The 20,039-nt window shown below is 52.2% G+C and overlaps 2 protein-coding genes across 2 annotated transcripts; one reads left to right on the top strand and one right to left on the bottom strand.

The window, feature by feature from the left end:
• Positions 1-1,795: 1,795 nt before the first annotated feature.
• LOC308224307 (olfactory receptor 14J1-like) lies at positions 1,796-2,773 on the bottom strand (the record flags this gene model as incomplete). The annotated part of the gene is made up of 1 exon (XM_080624061.1): positions 1,796-2,773. One exon carries the CDS (start codon positions 2,771-2,773, stop codon positions 1,796-1,798), a length of 978 nt encoding a protein of 325 aa, XP_080480187.1.
• A 4,539-nt stretch (positions 2,774-7,312) lies between these two features.
• LOC308224306 (olfactory receptor 14C36-like) lies at positions 7,313-8,290 on the top strand (the record flags this gene model as incomplete). The annotated part of the gene is made up of 1 exon (XM_080624060.1): positions 7,313-8,290. One exon carries the CDS (start codon positions 7,313-7,315, stop codon positions 8,288-8,290), a length of 978 nt encoding a protein of 325 aa, XP_080480186.1.
• Between the last annotated feature and the right edge of the window lie 11,749 nt (positions 8,291-20,039).

The following is a 20,039-nucleotide window of genomic DNA, read 5'->3' as shown; positions in this document are numbered from 1 at the left end:
CAGCTTAAATCCATTCCCCCTCGTCCTGTCACTGCACACCCTTCTAAAAAGCCCCTCTCCAGATTTCTCGTAGGCCCTGTTTAGCTATGGGCAGATGCTAAGATGTCTCCCTGGAACCTTCTCTTCTCCAGCCTGAACACCCCCATCTCTCTCAGCCTGTCTTCATCGGAGACGTGCTCCAGCCCTTAGAGCACAGCAGTTAATGGCTGGACTTGGTGTTCTCAAAGGTCTTTTCAAATGAAATGATTCTGGGATTTCATCTGACATCCCTTGTGAACGTCAGAGCTGGGCAAAGCACAGCTTCAGAGCAAACCTGACTCCCATCCAACCTGGCCTTGAACACTGCCAGGGATGGGGCAGCCACATCTTCTCTGAGCACCGTCTGTGCGCACCTCAGACCCTCACAGAGAAGAACTTCCTCCTAATGTCCAAGCTAAATCTGCCTTTTTTTCAGCTGAAGCCATTCCCCCATGTCCTGTCACTGCACACACTTGTAGAAAGCCCCTCTCCAGATTTCTTGTAGGCCCTGTCTAAGTATGGGCAGATTGCTAGGATGTCTCCCTGCAGCCTTCTCTTCTCCAGGCTCAGCACCCTCAGCTCTCTCAGCTGTCATCATTGGAGATGAGCTCCAGCCCTCAGAACAACTTTAGGGCCCTTCATAAACCCATCTTTGTAGGATCATAAGAGAACAGTGTTTGGAAGGGACCCCAGAAGGTCTCAAGTCCAACCGCTCAGGAACAGGGTCAGCACTAGTGGTTCAAGGCTTGATTCAGTCTGAGTTGGAAATCCCCAAGGCCAGAGCCTGCACAGCCTCTCTGGGTGACCTGATGCAGCACTTGCCTGAGCCTATGGGAACAAGGTTTCCTTATGTCCTGGCTCAACCTCTCCTCTGTCACTATCCCCCATTGCCTTTTGCCCTCCCACCAGGCAACATGGTGAGGAGCCTGGCTCTGTATTCTCCATGTCCTCCTTGCTGGTAGAGGCAGCCTGTCCCCGACAGCCTTCCCTTCCCAAGATCTCAGGTCCCCATCAGCCTTCCCTTCTGCAGGCTGGACAAGCCCAGCTCCCACAGCCTCTCCCCACAGGCACTGTGCTCCAGTCCCTGCCTGTCCTCACGGCCCGTTGCTAAACCCATTCCTGCTTGCCAATAGCGTTCCTGAACTGGGGATCTGAAACCTGGATGGAGTATTCCAGAGCATCCCTTCCCTTGTTCTCCTGCCGTGCTCCTGGTCATACAGCCCGCGATGCTGCTGTCCTCCCTTGCTGCCAGGGCACACGCTGCCTCCTGTCCAGCTCCTGCCCACCCAGCCCTTTCCCCTGGGCTGCTCCCAGCCAGGCAGCCCCAGCCTGGGCCATTGCAGGGGAGTCCCCTGCAGGCACCCCTGTGTCCCCTGCTCTCCTGCCCAGGACACCCTGAGAGGTCAGCAACCCCCCTATGCCATCCCATGTCCCCACACCAGCACAACAGCCCTGGCCCTTGGGCTCCTCAAGAGCTCTTCCTGCTCCAGGCACAGAGCAGCCATCCCAGAGCTGCAGCAGCCAGAAAGCTGATTTCATTCCCCTTCATTCCTGCCATGTGAGGACATAGCACAGAGCAGAAGGTGCTGCAGGATCATTTATTTCCCTTAAATACATTGGAAGAACCCCACTGACACAAAGTCTGTGGGTCACACAACACGAGTGGCTAGTTAAGCTGGAGGAGATGAAAACTATCTATGACATTTCTATGAACACAAAATCATCAAAAATTGAAACAGGAAAATAAATGTAAAGCAGCAAAGACAGACTTGGCCTGTCATGACGTACACTTGCACCCCTTTTTATAGGAAAGCAGGCAGTGTATGGCTGCTGAAACACATCCAGTCAGCAGCTTCCTCACAGTATCCTTGAGCTCCTGGTTCCTCAGGCTGTAGATGGGGGGGTTCACTGCTGGAGGCACCACCGAGTACAGCACTGACACCACCAGATTCAAGGATGGGGAGGAGACGGAGAGGGGCTTCAGGTAGGCAAATGCTGAAGTGCTGACAAAGAGGGAGAGCACGGCCAGGTGAGGGAGGCACGTGGAAAAGGCTTTGTGGCGTCCCTGCTCAGAGGGGATCCTCAGCACAGCCCTGAAGATCTGCACATAGGAACTCACAATGAACACAAAACAGCCAAGTGCCAAACAGAAACCAAGCACATGAAGCCCAACTCCCCTGAGGTAGGAATGTGAGCAGGAGAGCTTGAGGATCTGGGGGATTTCACAGAAGAACTGCTCCACAGCATTGCCTCGGCAGAGGGGGAGTGAAAATGTATTGGCTGCGTGCAGCAGAGCATAGAGAAACCCAGCGCCCCAGGCAGCTGCTGCCATGTGGACACAAGCTCTGCTGCCCAGGAGGCTCCCGTAGTGCAGGGGCTTGCAGATGGCCACGTAGCGGTCGTAGGACATGACGGTGAGGAGAGAAAACTCAGCTGACATGAAAAAGACGAAGAAAAAGAGCTCTGCAGCACAACCTGTGTAGGAGATGGCCCTGGTGTCCCACAGGGAATTGGCCGTGGATCTGGGGACAGTGGTGGAGATGCAGCCCAGGTCCAGCAGGGAGAGGCTGAGGAGGAAGAAGTACATGGGGGTGTGGAGGTGCTGGTCGCAGGCTGTGCGGGTGATGATGAGGCCGTTGCCCAGGAGCGCAGCCAGGAAGATGCCCAGGAAGAGCCAGAAGTGCCAGAGCTGCAGCTCCCGCATGTCTGCAAATGGCAGGAGGAGGAAGTGAGTGATGGAGCTGCCGTTGGACATCTGCTGCCTCTGGGCATGGGGCACTGTCAGAGGAGAAAAAGACAGTGTCAGGTTAGGACAGGAGGGATGTCAGATACAGAAGTTCAATTTACACACTCACGACTCTGGACGCTTTCGGTCTGCATAGGAGAGGCTCATTGTGACTTCGTCATGATTGTCTCTGAGGTTGGTTTTTTTGTTTGTTTTCCCAGTGTCACATCTGAAGACTGACTCTATTAGGGATAAAATTCCTAATTAAGTTTTTGAAGGCAACTGTGAAGAGTCTGAGCATGGGACAGACAAAAGGGCTCAGCTGTCTGTGGGGAAGTCATTGCTAGGCCACTCTCCATCATCTTTACCAAGTCTTGGGAAACGGGAGAGGTGCCTGAGGACTGGAGAAAAGCAAATGTCACTCCAGTCTTCAAAAAGGGCAAGAAGGAGGACCCGGGTAACTATAGACCGGTCAGCCTCACCTCCATCCCTGGGAATGTGATGGAGCACCTTATCCTTGATGCCATCTTAAGGCACGTCAAGGATAAGAGGGTTATGAGGGGCTGTCAACATGGCTTTACCAAGGGGAAGTCATGCTTGACCAACCTCATAGCCTTTTATGAGGAAATAACATTGTGGATGAATGATGGCAGAGCGGTGGATGTGGTCTACCTTGACTTCAGCAAAGCATTTGACACAGTCTCCCACAGCATCCTCATAGCTAAATTGAGGAAGTGTGGTCTGGATGATCAGGTAGTGAGGTGGACTGCGAGCTGGCTGAAGGAGAGAAGCCAGAGAGTTGTAGTCTATGGGGCGGAGTCTAGTTGGAGGCCTGTATCTAGTGGAGTGCCTCAAGGGTCAGTATTGGGACCAGTATTATTTAATATATTCATCAATGATTTAGATGAGGGAATTGAGTGTACTATCAGCAAGTTTGCTGATGACACTAAGCTGGGAGGAGTGGCTGACACGCCAGAAGGCTGTGCTGCCATCCAGCGAGCTCTGGACAGGCTGGAGAGTTGGGCAGGGGATAACTTGATGAAATATAACAAGGGAAAGTGTAGAGTCCTGCATCTGGACAGGGACCTGCTGGAGAGAGTCCAGCGCAGGGCGACTAAGATGATTAAGGGAGTGGAGCATCTCCCTTATGAGGAAAGGCTGAGGGAGCTGGGTCTCTATAGTTTGGAGAAGAGGAGACTGCGGGGGGACCTTATTAGTGTATATAAATATATGAAGGGGGAGTGTCACGAGGATGGAGCCAGGCTCTTCTCAGTGGCAAACAATGATAGGACAAGGGGTAATGGGTACAAACTGGAACAAAAGAGGTTCCACTTAAACTTGAGAAGAAACTTCTTCTCAGTGAGGGTGACGGAACACTGGAACAGGCTGCCCAGGGAGGTTGTGGAGTCTCCTTCTCAGGAGACATTCAAAACCCGCCTGGACACATTCCTATGTAACCTTATCTAGGTGTTCCTGCTCTGGCAGGGGGATTGGACTAGATGACAAAAGACCTTTTCTGTTTCCCCTCCCTGAGCAAGTAGTTTGTAACTGGGAGCACAATGTCCCTCTCACCAACTCCTCTGATCCTCAGTCACAAAAGCCAACCCAACCTGTTCCCTGTCACACAGAGGACCTCCAGAAATCCAAGTTTCCCCTTCATGCAGGGGGCATCCACCCTCCTCATCCTTCTTGTCTGCATGCTACACCTCTTGGGGTTCCAGCCATCAAAGGGACATGAGACTACCTGTACAATTCTCTGCTTACAGAGCTAGATCTAGGGAACAGCATTTTAAATGATGCCTCACAGAGTCCAGTGCATTTTCTCCTGGGACAGCAACAGACCAGCAGGTCCTGGTGAAAAACATTCTCTCAGCACCTTGGATGCTGCCCCTTTGGTCTCATGAACTGGTAAGGCTGTAGTCTGCAAAGACCCTAACCCCTGACTTGATCCCTGTGCAGTGCTGGCTGTTTCCCTTTCCCATCCAGGGTCCTTTCTCAAAGCACAAAGTCCTGAGAGATCTTGCTGGTGGTAACTGAGGCAAAGAGGAGATAGGCTATCTGAGATCTACCTGCATGTACTCTTGCTTTCTTTAGTGGTGGTCCTGTGTTACCTTGTTTCTTCTTTAACTGTTCCCAAAGTAGGAGCATCTCATCCTGGTGCTCTTAAATTCCTGTTTGAGCTTGTCTGAGATTTGCTATGACCCATCGCTGTGCATAAAGGATGCTGTCTCTGAAAGCCAGATGTAGCCAAGCACACAGTGAGTAAAGACCCTGCAGTGATGTACTTTGTGTTCACTCAATGCCTGCAGCTAAAGGGTGGCAGAAAGGACAGAACTGGCATCACTGATAGCAACTGATGCCTGATGCCTCTGAGCGCTTACAAGAATATTCCCAACGATATTGTCTTGTCTCTATATCAGCCTGCACGTATCTTTGGCCTGTCTCTATAACTTGCACATAACTTTGACCAGCCCTGTAATGCCAACTGTCACAAGAGATTTGCACCCAGACACCTCACTCCTGGCCCCAGTCAATGTTAATGCTGAGACAAAGCTCCCTCATGTAGGTGCCTTTTCAAGGAAGACCTGACCAGAGGCAGGAGGAATCCTACCTCCTCTGGGTTTGTGGTGTTCATGGGAGGGAGCTGAGTACCCTTCCAGTTAGGAGGAGATGCCTCAACTAACCAGGGTGAATCCACTCCATCAGCAAGGGTAAAGGAGATTCCAGCCTGTCCTTGCCTGGCTGTCCTAATGATGGGACAAGAAACAGGCTGCCCACAGAAGTGGTTTTGTCACCATTCCTGGAGGCCTTTAAAAGACATGGAGATGTGGCACTTGTTGACATGGATCAGAGGTGGACTTGACAGTTTTTGGTTGATAGCTAGAGTTGATCCTAAGGGTCTTTTTGAATCTAAATGATTCTGTAATTCTGAGAAACTTTGTTTACACCAAACTCCATCTCTCAGCAGAGAAATGACACTGCAGGCAGGCAGTGTGTCTGCCAGCTGAGGGAGGGAACGTCAGTACTTGCTTTATGCTCTTAACCATGGGGTTCCTCTGGAGCCCCAGGGAGACCTTGGGGGAGCCCTGGAGGGAGCCCAGTGGGGCAGAGGCAGAGCCACCTTGGGCTGGGCCTCTCCTGATGAGCTGGGACCCAGGGGAGACCTGTGAGCCTCAGAGAGCTTAAAGGCACTTGGCAGTGGAGGATGCTGAGAGCTCCCTGCAGGAGAAACCTTCCCAGCCCTGTGCATGGTAAGGCTCTGGGTGCAGGGCAATGCAGCCGCAGTTCCTGGAGGGATCTGCTCAAGCTGCTGCCTCGCACAGTCCATGGGATCTGTCAGGAGGACTCTCTTGGTTTCTCTGTGTAGATAAGGAGGAGGATGTGCTGCAGAGCAGGGCTTCTCTCTGCACCATGCGAGGGACAGGACAAGGCAGGTCCCTTTTCCCGGGGCTGGCTGCATGCTGTGATTGTGGGTGTGCAGGCAGGGGTGACCAGCGCTGTCCTTGCGAGCAGGGTGCCTGCAGAGCAGGGGCTGTGTGCAGGGGCAGGGACTCTGCTGCCTGCCAGGGTCAGCACTCAGCCTGCCCGGGAGCTGCCCAGGAGCTCCCCACGTTGATAGTGGAGAAGCTGTTGGGGAAGGCACAACCCCTGGCAGGGAAGGAAAAGTGTTCTTGTGCACTGGAGAGGGTGCTGTATGGGTCAGGGCTGCTCAGAGCTCCACATCACTCTGAGCACATTTGCAGAGTCCTTCTGAAAGACACTGAGGCAGCGTTTACCTGATAGGGAAGGATTCTGAGCTCTGATGTTTTCCACTCTTGGTGGGCAGGTTGGGCAGTGGGAGCTGGGAATTTCCTTCTCTGCTTTGGAGAAGGCACCGAGAGTCTTGTCAGGACTTGTGTGAGCTGCTCCTGAGCCCCTGCGCAGGCAGAGCTGCCCCTGGGCAGAGCCCTGCTGCCGGGAGGGGTGTGCAGGGCAGAGCTGAGCACACAGCCCATGGGATGGGCTCTGGGAGCACTGAGAGGGAGCAGAGCTGGGCCCAGAGCAGCAGCTCCTGGCAGGGACAGCTCCAGGCAGCAGAGACATGGGCAGGGAGTGGGGGGAAAGTGCAGCCCAGGCCTGGGGAGGGTGCGTTCAGGCAGCTCTCTTGGTGTCTGGCACTGGAGGTGGCTGCTGGCCATGCTCTGCTGGGCAAGGAGCTGACTGTCCCTCTAGAAAGTGCAGGGCAGCTGAGAACCAAACTGATGGACTCTGCAACAACCTTGAGTAGGCACGAACCCACAGACAGTTGAGAACTTTTGTCTGTCTCACGCCGATACTCTTCACAGATGCCTTCAAGAACTTAGGAATTTTATCCCTAATAGAGTCACTTGTCAGATTTGACACTGGGAAAACAAACAAACCAACCAGCCTTAGAGAAAATCATGACCAAGTCACGCTCAGCCTCTCCTATGCAGACCAAGTGTTCAGTCATGAGTGTGTAAATTGAACTTCGGTATCTGACATCTCTCCTGTCCTAACCTGTCACTGCCTTTTTCTCCTCTGACAGTGCCCCATGCCCAGAGGCAGCAGATGTCCAACGGCAGCTCCATCACTCACTTCCTCCTCCTGCCATTTGCAGACATGCGGGAGCTGCAGCTCTGGCACTTCTGGCTCTTCCTGGGCATCTTCCTGGCTGCGCTCCTGGGCAACGGCCTCATCATCACCAGCACAGCCTGCGACCAGCACCTCCACACCCCCGTGTACTTCTTCCTCCTCAGCCTCTCCCTGCTGGACCTGGGCTGCATCTCCACCACTGTCCCCAAATCCACGGCCAATTCCCTGTGGGACACCAGGGCCATCTCCTACACAGGTTGTGCTGCAGAGCTCTTTTTCTTCGTCTTTTTCATGTCAGCTGAGTTTTCTCTCCTCACCGTCATGTCCTACGACCGCTACGTGGCCATCTGCAAGCCCCTGCACTACGGGAGCCTCCTGGGCAGCAGAGCTTGTGTCCACATGGCAGCAGCTGCCTGGGGCGCTGGGTTTCTCTATGCTCTGCTGCACGCAGCCAATACATTTTCACTCCCCCTCTGCCGAGGCAATGCTGTGGAGCAGTTCTTCTGTGAAATCCCCCAGATCCTCAAGCTCTCCTGCTCACATTCCTACCTCAGGAGAGCTGGCCTTCTTGTGCTTAGTGCCCTGATTGCTATTGGGTGTTTTGTGTTCATTGTGGGGTCCTATGTGCAGATCTTCAGGGCTGTGCTGAGGATCCCCTCTGAGCAGGGACGCCACAAAGCCTTTTCCACGTACCTCCCTCACCTGGCTGTGCTCTCCCTCTTTGTCAGCACTGGTACCTTTGCCTATTTGAAGCCCCCCTCCATCTTCTCCCCATCCCTGGATCTGGTGGTGTCAGTGCTGTACTCGGTGGTGCCTCCAGCAGTGAACCCCCTCATCTACAGCCTGCGGAACCAGGAGCTCAAGGATGCTGTGAGGAAGCTGGTGACTGGATGTGTTTCAGCAGCCATGTACTGCTTGCTTTACCCTGGAAAGGGCTGCCAGTGTAGGTCATGATAGGCCACGTCTGAGTTTCTTTCTTTACATTTGGTTTCCTGTTTCAATTTGTAGTTATGTTGTCTTCATAGAAATGTCAGTTTTCATCTCCAGCTTAACTAGCCACCCATGTTGTGTGACCCACAGACTTTGTGTCAGTGAGGTTCTTTTATTGTATTTAAGGGAAATAAATGATCCTGCAGCAACTTGTTCTCTGTGATATGTGCTCACATGGCAGGAATGAAGGGGAATGAAATCAGCTTTCTGGCTGCTGCAGCTCTGGGATGGCTGCTCTGTGCCTGGAGCAGGAAGAGCTCTTGAGGAGCCCAAGGGCCAGGGCTGTTGTGCTGGTGTGGGGAGATGGGATGGCATGGGGGGGCTGCAGAGCTCTCAGGGTGTCCTGGGCAGGAGAGCAGGGGACACAGGGGTGCCTGCAGGGGACTCCCCTGCAATGGCCCAGGCTGGGGCTGCCTGGCTGGGAGCAGCCCATGGGAAAGGTCTGGGTGGGCAGGAGCTGGACAGGAGGCAGCGTGTGCCCTGGCAGCAAGGGAGGACAGCAGCATCGCGGGCTGTATGACCAGGAACATGGCAGGAGAACAAAGGAAGGGATGCTCTGGAATACTCCATCCAGGTTTCAGATCCCCAGTTCAGGAACGCTATTGGCAAGCAGCAGTGGGTTTAGCAATTGGCCCTCAAGGACGGGCAGGGACTGGAGCACGGTGCCTGTGGAGAGAGACTGGGGGAGCTGGGCTTGTCCAGCCTGGAGAAGGGAAGGCTGATGGGGACCTGAGATCTTGGGAAGGGAAGGCTGTCGGGGACTGGCCGCCTGTACCAGCAAGGAGGACATGGAGAATACAGAGCCAGGCTCCTCACCATGTTGCCTGGTGGGAGGGCAAAAGGCAATGGGAGATAGTGACAGAGGAGAGGTTGAGCCAGGACATAAGGAAACCTTGTTCCCATAGGCTCAGGCAAGTGCTGCATCAGGTCACCCAGAGAGGCTGTGCAGGCTCTGGCCTTGGGGATTTCCAACTCAGACTGAATCAAGCCTTGAACCACTAGTGCTGACCCTGTTCCTGAGCGGTTGGACTTGAGACCTTCTGGGGTCCCTTCCAAACACTGTTCTCTTATGATCCTACAAAGATGGGTTTATGAAGGGCCCTAAAGTTGCTCTAAGGGCTGGAGCACGTCTCTGATGATGACAGCTGAGAGAGCTGAGGGTGCTGAGCCTGGAGAAGAGAAGGCTGCAGGGAGACATCCTAGCAATCTGCCCATACTTAGACAGGGCCTACAAGAAATCTGGAGAGGGGCTTTCTACAAGTGTGTGCAGTGACAGGACATGGGGGAATGGCTTCAGCTGAAAAAAAGGCAGATTTAGCTTGGACATTAGGAGGAAGTTCTTCTCTGTGAGAATGCTGAGGTGCGCACAGACGGTGCTCAGAGAAGCTGTGGCTGCCCCATCCCTGGCAGTGTTCAAGGCCAGGTTGGATGGGAGTCAGGTTTGCTCTGAAGCTGTGCTTTGCCCAGCTCTGACGTTCACAAGGGATGTCAGATGAAATCCCAGAATCATTTCATTTGAAAAGACCTTTGAGAACACCAAGTCCAGCCATTAACTGCTGTGCTCTAAGGGCTGGAGCACGTCTCCGATGAAGACAGGCTGAGAGAGATGGGGGTGTTCAGGCTGGAGAAGAGAAGGTTCCAGGGAGACATCTTAGCATCTGCCCATAGCTAAACAGGGCCTACGAGAAATCTGGAGAGGGGCTTTTTAGAAGGGTGTGCAGTGACAGGATGAGGGGGAATGTATTTAAGCTGAAAAAAGGAAAATTTCTCTTGGACATTTGGAGGAATTTTTTCTTTTTGAGGGTGGTGGGACACTGGCACAGGGTGCACAGAGGATCCGTGGCTGCCCCATTCCTGGCAGTGTTCATGTTGGCTGGGAGTCATGTTATGTGTGAAACAGTGCTTTGTCCAGATCTCACGTTCACAAGGGACGTCAGATGAAATCCAGCTTGATTGTAAAGTCCTCTACATGTACTCATGACTCCGATTGGTCTGCACAAGAGAGGCTCAGCATGGCCTTAGACCCTTTGACTGTGTTATTTATTTACTGGCTTAACACTTCTGAGGTTTGTGAGGTTTTTTTTTGAGGGGGTGTTATAAAACATTCTCTGTATGACTGAAAACGTGAAGAGTATTGAAATAGGGAGAAGTTCTCAGCTTTTTGCAGATTAGTGCAGAGCCAGGAGAGCTGCAGTGTCCATCAGTCCTTTCCCATCTGCCCTGTGCTGAAACTCCCACTGCCTGTAAGGTGCCTTCACACACAAATTGATCTTAAGAACCCCCACAAACACCTGTCCTGTGATGAGAGCAGGGCAGCACGGTTTCAAAGGAGAGATCACGGAGGTCTCATGGGCAGAAGCAAAGGACTGTGCCCAGCAGAGCATGGCCAGCAGCCACCTCCAGTGCCAGGCACCAAGAGAGCTGCCTGAACGCACCCTCCCCAGGCCTGGGCTGCACTTTCCCCCCACTCCCTGCCCATGTCTCTGCCGCCTGGAGCTGTCCCTGCCAGGAGCTGCTGCTCTGGGCCCAGCTCTGCTCCCTCTCAGTGCTCCCAGAGCCCATCCCATGGGCTGTGTGCTCAGCTCTGCCCTGCACACCCCTCCTGGCAGCAGGGCTCTGCCCAGGGGCAGCTCTGCCTCTGCAGGAACCTCACACCTGGCACTCCATGGATCCATCAATGGTCAATGGAGAAACATGGTCACCCCCTGAGGAAAGCCTTGAGAGCTTCTTAACTCTTCAGTGAGTTACTGGTGGCAATGAGCAGTGTGCAGGGAGGTGAGGGAGGGTGGAGGGAAGTCAGCAAGAAACAAGGTGATGGTTCAGGGCTTTAACCAATCCTTAGAAGCAGGACGGAGCCCAGCAACGGAGAGCAGTTGATGTCTGTAGGTGGAGGAGGAGGAGGTGTTCCTGGAGTGTGGCTGCAGAGCCTGGACAAACCAGAGGCTATCTGAGAAGTTTCCCTCATGGGAACATGCCTCAGTGTGGCACATGGGGAATGCCCACTGCTGGGGGTGCCTGAACACTGCTCCTCATGCCCCATGAGCCGACCTCCCTGTCTCCCTCTCCTGCACTACCCAAACTTGCCTGGAATGCAGGATCCATCCCTGAGCCTGGAGAATGCAGGAACCTCCTGCAGTGAGAGGTCGCGGCTGCAGGGGAAGTGCAAAGCTTCTGTGAGACACTTGTGAGTGTGGGCAGAGAAAGGGCCATGCGCAGCAGAGAGGGTGCTACAGGCAGGAAGCTGTCCCGAATGAGGTGCCCTGTCCCCTGAACATGGGGTACCTTGCACCCAAGGACACCACCATTACTTCTGGCTTTTGCCAGGAAGTTCTCAATCTAGACCATTGGCTTTTCCCACTGCTCTCCCATGCTGCTTAGTTCTCTATCCTGATGGCATCACCCATTCCTCTAGAAGCCTCCTTTAGATGGCCTTGCTGAGGGATATTCACTCCACCTGCTGAATTTGTTAGCATCGGGACAAACACATAACCACCAGAATGGTTATATGAGGTGCTTTATTAAGGCGCCGAGAACCAGGGGTACGCAGCCAAATCTGGTTCTAACCCCGTCACATCGCGTTTGCAATTTATAAGTTAGAAGTTTCGCAATAGGTATCAGGGATTACTTCATCAGTCCCTTACGACATCAGCTTCTCCTGCGCTTGCGCGGCCCCCTCTGGTGGTCGTCTGGTGGTCGTCCTGATGAATTAAGGAGTCTTCCTCATTCTGTCCTCTTTTTACCTTGTTCTTTGGACAAGTCCCAACCATTATGTGGATACAGCATTCTTTTATCTTCCTTTGGTATGTGGTTCAGGCCTAATCTTTGGTTCTCCTAAGTTGGAGTTTCTCAGTATATTCTTTTCTACATTTCCTTTATTTTACAAGGTAATATTTGTTTCTATTCCTAAAGTCACCATTGTAGTGTTTAGTTATAAAGTAGCTAGGATACAAACCAGCACAATTGCAGCATTCAGTGTATGAAGCTTCTCTATTGATTTATGATTTCTAAACACAATCGCTTACTGGAATAGTGTCTAAAATACAGAACAGCAAAGTTACAAAATTTTAACATATATACAAAGGCTTTCTTTGCAAACTGCAAACTTTTCAAATATAATCACTGTTAGAATGGTTTCAGAAAATTTCACCTTCCCCTAACAAATTGACACTATAGTAGCAGCCTACAACTACTTGCAATGTGGCTTCAGAGATGATGGAGAATTTCTTGCTAGCAGGAAGAGAAGGAAACCTCTACAAAGTGCAGCTTGGAATGTACAGACTAAAAGGTAGGTAAGAGAATTGTCTCTCCAAAAGTGCAGTTGTGGTGCAAGAGGTCACCCAGAGGGAGTCTGGCTCAGCCCATGGCTTTGTGTTTCAAGGAGCAGACAGCGATGGGTGCAGAGATGTAACTGAAGGTACAGAAATGCCAGGTGAGAGCCAGGTGGGAAAGCAAGATGGGTGTCAAGAGCCTGAAGGGAAAGAGGTGCAGGCATGGGCCAGTGAAGGACAGGTGCAGCAGAGATGAGTGAGGATTCTGGCAAGGCTGAAAGGCCCAAAAGAACAAAAGGTCTCTGTCCCCTGGGCTATGGCAGTTGCCTCTTTCATCAAGGCCTGTGAGGAGAACTTTCATTCTCAGGATTCCAGGCTCTTCTTCTCCAAGGGCTGTGTTCAGGGCTTGGCCTTTCTGCTTCATCAAATAAACCAAGGATTTTCTCATCACCCAACACCTGCGTTTTGCCTTTGTCTCCCAGTAGTCACAGCCTGCAGTTACTTTCTTTAAGGAGTTCCTGGGGAGGCTTTGTCAGTAACAGCCCTCAGTGGGGCCCATTAATGCTGAAGGGACTTGGGGCTTTGTTTCTGACTTGGACTTCTTGAAAGGTTTCCTCAGTCTCCTCTCAGCACTTGAGGTTCATGGACTCAGCCCAAATACACCATGGGGCTCATGAAAACCTTTGGGATTTGTCAAGCCTTGCAGATTGCACAGCACATTTTAGGATTCCAAGTGCAGGAAGATTGCAAAGGGCAACGGATAAAAGTTATTTTGAGGGGTTTTTTTTCTTACTTTTCAGTTTAGAAATTTCTGTGACTTCTGGAATGCCTGGCACAGGGATCACTGGAACCTGCCAGCACCCCTCCTGCCTTCCGCAATGACCGGGGGGCTTGCGCGGGCTTTGCCGGAGCCAGGCAGGTCCCCTTGTGCTGAGCTCCCAGTGAGAGCACCAGCAGCTGCACTGCCCAGGGGCTGCTCCTGCCCTGACACCTTCTCAGCACCTCTGACACCAGCAGCTCCTGCACACAGAAGGCTCCTGCTTCGCCCCCAGCACCTCTGCAGGCAGAGCTTAGCTCCAAGCACATGAACGAGCCCAGCGCCTCCTCCTCACCCAGCCCCTGCTCCTACAGCTGGGATGGCACCAGCACATCTCCTGACAGCTTCTCCTCCCTTTAGAGCACGCACCCACAATGTGTTTCAAGCCAACACTACAACAGGATTGCAAAGTCAAAGAACACGTACCTGGATGCGCAGGACAGGCACGGGAGATGCAGCCTCCCGAGGGAGGGGTCTCCTCTGCACTGGTTCCTGCAGGGCTCTGGCTCCTTCAATAGCCCACGCTCAGCGTGGGGGCCCCATCACAATGGGCGTCTCCACAGCGACCACCACGGCTTTGTGATGGCGGCAGCATCGTGCCCATGGCACTGGGCACCCAGGGGTGCTCCGAGAGTGGACATGGGGGGACCAGCCTCTGCCCTCTGCTGCCAGAGCCGCAGAGTCAGTCTCAGTAAGAAACAAACCTCAAGCCCTGCAGCAGCCACACTGAGCTCCCCTGCACCCCGCACGCTCGCAGCATCCTTCATCCCGCAACCCTAGAAGAAAGGGATGGCTCCATCCCGCCAAGTGCTTCCTTCAATCCGCATAGAAAACAAACGAGATTCCTATGTTCCCTACACTGTGCGTTGTTTAGTGTGAGCACAAATCCCAGCGACTCAATATGCAGTCCTACGGCCAGATCCGATAGGGCAGACTGCCATGGCCAGCTCCCACCCTGCCCCAGCCCCAGACAAGACCCCCCCAAGCAAAAGCAACCCTCAGCTGCAGACTGAGAATCTGCCGGTGGCAGGGAAACGGCAGCGAGCACAACTATGGCCACAAGGAGCTGGGGAGCAGGAGCCTCAACTCTGCAAGGCTGCTGACAGGGACGTGACGATCCCGGGATGGGCACGGGACACACACGGAGGGAAGGACCCACGTGGAAAACCTGGCAATCAGCAGCTGAAGGAGCAAGGCGCGGGTTGGAAACCCGCAGGAATTAGAGAGAGAGAAATAACTCACCCACCAGCCAGAGCTCTTTAAAAATACAAGAACAAAGTCATGAAAAGAAGTGAAAAACCAAACCTGGAGCAACAACAGAAAAGGTAAAATCTTCTATCACTTAAATCACTATGAAGAGCTGTACAGCAAACTTTGCTTCTGTAGAGCTGTTGTGGTTTAAAAGGGACAGAGCATAGAAGTAGACTGGAGAAAGGATAATGCTAACCAGCAGTGATGCCCAATGCAATTGCTCAGTACCCACTGAGCGATACCCAGCCTGACCCGATAATCCCATCCCTTCAGGGTGACTCCATGTAGTTTCTTTCCTGGGCATGACGTGCTGTGGGATGGAATACCCCTTTGGCTAGTTTGGGTCAGGGGTCCTGTCTGCTTCCTCCCAGCTTCTTGTGCCCCTCCTCACTGTAGAGCATTAGAGACTGAAAAGTGCTTGATCAGGGTAAGTGCTACTGAGCAACAACTAAAGCATCAGTGTGTTACCAGCTTTATTGCCAGAATAATGCGAGAACACAGCACTGCACCAGCCACAGGAAAGAGAATTAATTCTATCCCAGCCAAAACACCACCCAGGGGTCACCTGATGTGACATCACGATGTCAGCACCAGCCCTGACCAGGGGATTGGGAGCTCAGCCCTGAGGACAGCACCAGCCCCGCTGCCTGACCAGGCAGCCTTGAAACCCTTCACACCAAAGAACTGCTCCAGTTCCTAAGACAAGTCAGGGCTGCAGCAACCGGAGGAACTGTGGGTGCCCCTGGAACAGGGACTCCCAGGCAGAGGTTGGAAGATCCCCATGAGCCCTTGGGCCATCGTGTAGGGTTGATGCACCTGGGGATGCTGGCGCTGCCACTGCAGAAGGTCCCTCCTCTTGGATGCTTCCCAATGATGCTGCAGGTGCTGCTTTGGAAAGTTCTCAGAGTTGTCTCTGCACAGTGACTGCCGTGGGGAGTCACTGCATGCAGTATAAGCAGTGGGAGCGGTGATGTCCTAGTGCATGGCACGTGATGTCACAGTGTGTGGCAGGTGATGTCACAGTGTGTCAGAGCAGCCCCGCTGCCTGTCCAGGCACCAAGACAGGAACCAGGATAGGAGCTGCTCTTGCCTCCTCCACCAGCAGCTTGTGTTCCAAGGAGCAGTTGTCATCTCCCAGCACCTCTGGTGAAGGGTTCTGTGGGGTTCCATGGCCTCGCACACCTGAACATGGGGTGTTCCAGAATCAGCCACCCCTGTGCTCCCATATCTCCATGGTCATTGTGATGTCTGTGTCCCCATGGTCCCCATGTGACCCACCATGTCCCTATGGTCACCATGTCCCCAGCACGTCCCTGTGGTCACTGTGTTGTAACCTTAAAGCTTAAACTAACAATAGTGTGTGTGCCTTTAGCATAGTAGAATAGGCCAAACTGTTCTAACTTACTCACTTGTAGAGAGAAAGGAATGTTTGGCTGCTGGGGGAAGGATCATCATGGGACTGATAACAACTAAGGAGACAGTAAATAAGACCAAGGATGCCAGCCTTCAAGACAGCAGAGTGGCACCCAGCGTGGAGTGAGACTGGAACAGAGCAGAAGCAAGGACATACCAACTGCTAACTGGGCACTCGCGCCTTGCGAGCATGCGCAAGCACAGAGTTCATTCAGTAAACACAGTGAGGAAGATTATCGGTGCCCACCAAAGACCCCCACTCAGCAAGAAAGCACATGCGCAACTAGGATGCAAGTATTATAACTAGTTCATAGAAAAGCTGTGAATATGCATGACTATGCTAAATATAGAGCTGCTGTTGGCAAGTATCGGGTATGCTCACCTTTGTGAAATGATTCATGCGTGCGCCCAGGGCTGCAATAAAGAATGCTGCTTTCTGAAACTCCAAATTGAGCCTTAGAGAGTTTCTCTGACCGACTTTGATGGTAACAATTTGGCGCCTGAACAGGGACACTCAGCTGTGTTTCCCACAGATCTGGGGAGTCTCTGGGACCTTCACGCCAGCATCAGGGGAGTTTGCCTGAAAGCAATCCCAGCTCAAAGGACCAATCTCTAGACATCAGTGAGACCCTGATTTAATTTCTTTAAAAAGGCATCCTTTTTGGTCCTTTTCCATGTAAGGCACAGAGGGACGCCCTGTGCAATGAATGAAACGTAGTTTAGTTTTGGTTGTCTGGACTTTGGTATTTGGTGGAGGTCAGGATCATGGGTACCACTGCCTCCAAAGGGGGGATTCCGTAAAGGTCCCCCTTGGGTTGCATTTTGCAACAATCCCGGTGGAGGTCAGGACCACTGTCTCCACAGGGGGGGTTGAAGAAACCCCATTGGGTTGCATTTCACAACACTGGAAACAAATCGGTGAAACCCCGGGGGGTTCGGTCACTGGGGAGACTTTGGAACAAAGTGGTGGACCCCTGAGGGGTTCGGTTACTCGGGAGACTCTGGTAAAATACTGTCGTTAGTGGTGGATGTTAGTCTTGAGATGAGAAGGAAAGTGGGATGAAGCAGCTTATGCATGTGTTTCACTTTGAGATATCATCTGGAATGGCAAGGGGATTGCAGTTTTAATTTTGCACTCCAGGACCTGTTAGTATTGTCCTTGGAGAAAGACAGCAAGATTTGCTTAAACACTGTTGCTCTTTGTGCACCATAGGGTGACTATGCACTAAACAGTCAAGGAATGCAGAGGAGGATTCGGAATTGATGGTAGCCCCCTGGAGAAGGGGTACTGTGAATAATGGGGCTGAAGGTGCTGACAGTGAGAATCAAGCACAAGCACCAGCACAGGCACCAGAGATTATGGCGGGGGGGGGGGGGGGGAGTGGGGAATGGGCTGAAGGATTTTGCTCTTCAGCAGAACAAACTAGGGGAAAATTAGGGGAAACTCTGATTACACCTTTAAGTCAAGCTGTGCGTAATGATGGTCTGCTCATGAGGAAGATTCCCTTTACCATTATAGACTTGAAGAGTTGGAAGCAAGTGGCTGGTAATTATGCATCATGCTTTCCAGAGTGTTGACACAAACATAATTATTCGTATGGCTCAGACCGCAGTAGAACAACAAATAACAGCAGGCACAGCAACAGGTCCAGTGAATCTTCACGTACCTACCCCTGATCTAAACTGGGACCATAACTGGGACAGGCAAGCTTTGAAACAATAGCGGAGGTGGATTTTATTCAGCATTAGGAATGCGGTCCCCAAGGCAGTGAGGTGGTCTAAGCTATATGAAATAAAGCAAGATATATATGAACCACCTTCTGGATTCGTGGGAAGATTAGACAATGTGATGCATAAATATACTACTATTGATCCTGAAGCAGAGGAAAGAAGGAAAGAGTTAGGCCATTTAACAAAAAGTCAATCCACGGAAGACATAAGGAAAAAGGTACAAAAGCTTCACGGGGAGGACCAATGTGATTTGGTAAAAATAATGGATGTGGCCTTGGAGACCTATCACAATCGGACCACTATTGCTCTGGTGCAAGTTCTCTGAAGTGGTTCAAATGGTTCAATAGTACTGGGGAGGGCTTTCAGTCCCTGATTATTAATATAGGCATTACTAATAGAATTCATATAATTATTAATATAATACAACATTGTGTTTTGTGGGTTAGAGTGTGTCAGGTTTCAACCAGGAATTTGTTAATGTATATGTGGGGGCAGAAGATAAGCTCCAGAGTAAAACTGGGACCTTTAAGGGAAAAAAAAGAGAGAAAAGTTGCTGCCTGTAGCTATCCCACAAGAAACCAGAAAGGGGGGAGTGGCCCAGGAGGAGAGGAAACAAGGATTGCATGGAAAAGTTTGTGAACAGACGCCACAGGTTGCACTCGAAGGGAAAATGCCCTCAGAATCAAAAGAAACACTGGAGATTTAGTGGACCGTCAGGACAGGCAGAGAGAATTAGTGCTATAGATGAAGATTGAGGAGGAGCGGGGGAAGATTCGAATCCCTCCCCAGCAGAGCCCCTGGCTACAGTTAGGTTGGGGAATGAGAAGGTAAAATTCCTTCTAGAAACAGAAGCTACTTATTCCATTATAAATACTTGTAAAGGGCAATTAAGCAAACAAACCGCTGCAGGCATTGGTGCCACAGGTGGACAGGAACCCGGCCTTCCTTTACATTTGAGAAACTGGCAAACAGATGTTGAGCCATCAAGTTCTTTGCATGCCCGAGTGCCCCTGTGTTTGCATGCCCAGGTGCCTCTGTGTCTCACAGAAGCTTTGCACTTCCCCTGCAGCAGCGACCTCTCACTGCAGGAGGTTCCTGCATTCTCCAGGCTCAGGGATGGATCCTGCATTCCAGGCAAGTTTGGGTAGTGCAGGAGAGGGAGACAGGAAGGTCGGCTCATGGGGCATGAGGAGCAGTGTTCAGGCACCCCCAGCAGTGGGCATACCCCATGGGCCACGCTGAGGCATGTTCCCATGAGGGAAACTTCTCAGAGAGCCTCTGGTTTGTCCAGGCTCTGCAGCCACACTCCAGGAACACCTCCTCCTCCTCCACCTACAGACATCAACTGCTCTCCATTGCTGGGCTCCATCCTGCTTGTAAGGATTGGTTAAAACCCTGAACCATCACCTTGTTTCTTGCTGACTTCCCTCCACCCTCCCTCACCTCCCTGCACACTGCTCATTGCCACCAGTAACTCACTGAAGAGTTAAGAAGCTCTCAAGGCTTTCCTCAGGGGGTGACCATGTTTCTCCATTGACCATTGATGGATCCATGGAGTGCCAGGTGTGAGGTTCCTGCAGAGGCAGAGCTGCCCCTGGGCAGAGCCCTGCTGCCAGGAGGGGTGTGCAGGGCAGAGCTGAGCACACAGCCCATGGGATGGGCTCTGGGAGCACTGAGAGGGAGCAGAGCTGGGCCCAGAGCAGCAGCTCCTGGCAGGGACAGCTCCAGGCGGCAGAGACATGGGCAGGGATTGGGGGGAAAGTGCAGCCCAGGCCTGGGGAGGGTGCGTTCAGGCAGCTCTCTTGGTGTCTGGCACTGGAGGTGGCTGCTGGCCGTGCTCTCCTGGGCAAGGAGCTGACTGTCCCTCTAGAAAATGCAGGGCAGCTGAGAACCAGAGTGATGGACTCTGCAGCAATCTTGAGTAGGCACTAACGCACAGACAGCTGAGCCCTTTTGTCTGTCCCATGCTCAGACTCTTCACAGTTGCCTTCAAAAACTTACTTAGCAATTTTATCCCTAATAGAGTCACTTGTCAGATGTGACATTGGGAAAACAAACAAAAAAACCAACCTCAGAGATAATCAGGACCAAGTCACGCTCAGCCTCTCCTATGCAGACCTGAAGTGTTCAGAGTCACAAGTGTGTAAATTGAACTTCTATATCTGACATCCCTCCTGTCCTAACCTGTCAGTGCCTTTTTCTCCTGTCACAGTGCCCCATGCCGAGGCACCAG

Source organism: Psittacula echo (genome assembly GCF_963264785.1).
Source record: "Psittacula echo genome assembly, chromosome: 7".
Classification (NCBI taxonomy): domain Eukaryota; kingdom Metazoa; phylum Chordata; class Aves; order Psittaciformes; family Psittacidae; genus Psittacula; species Psittacula echo.
This window is presented reverse-complemented; position numbering and strand designations above follow the sequence as displayed.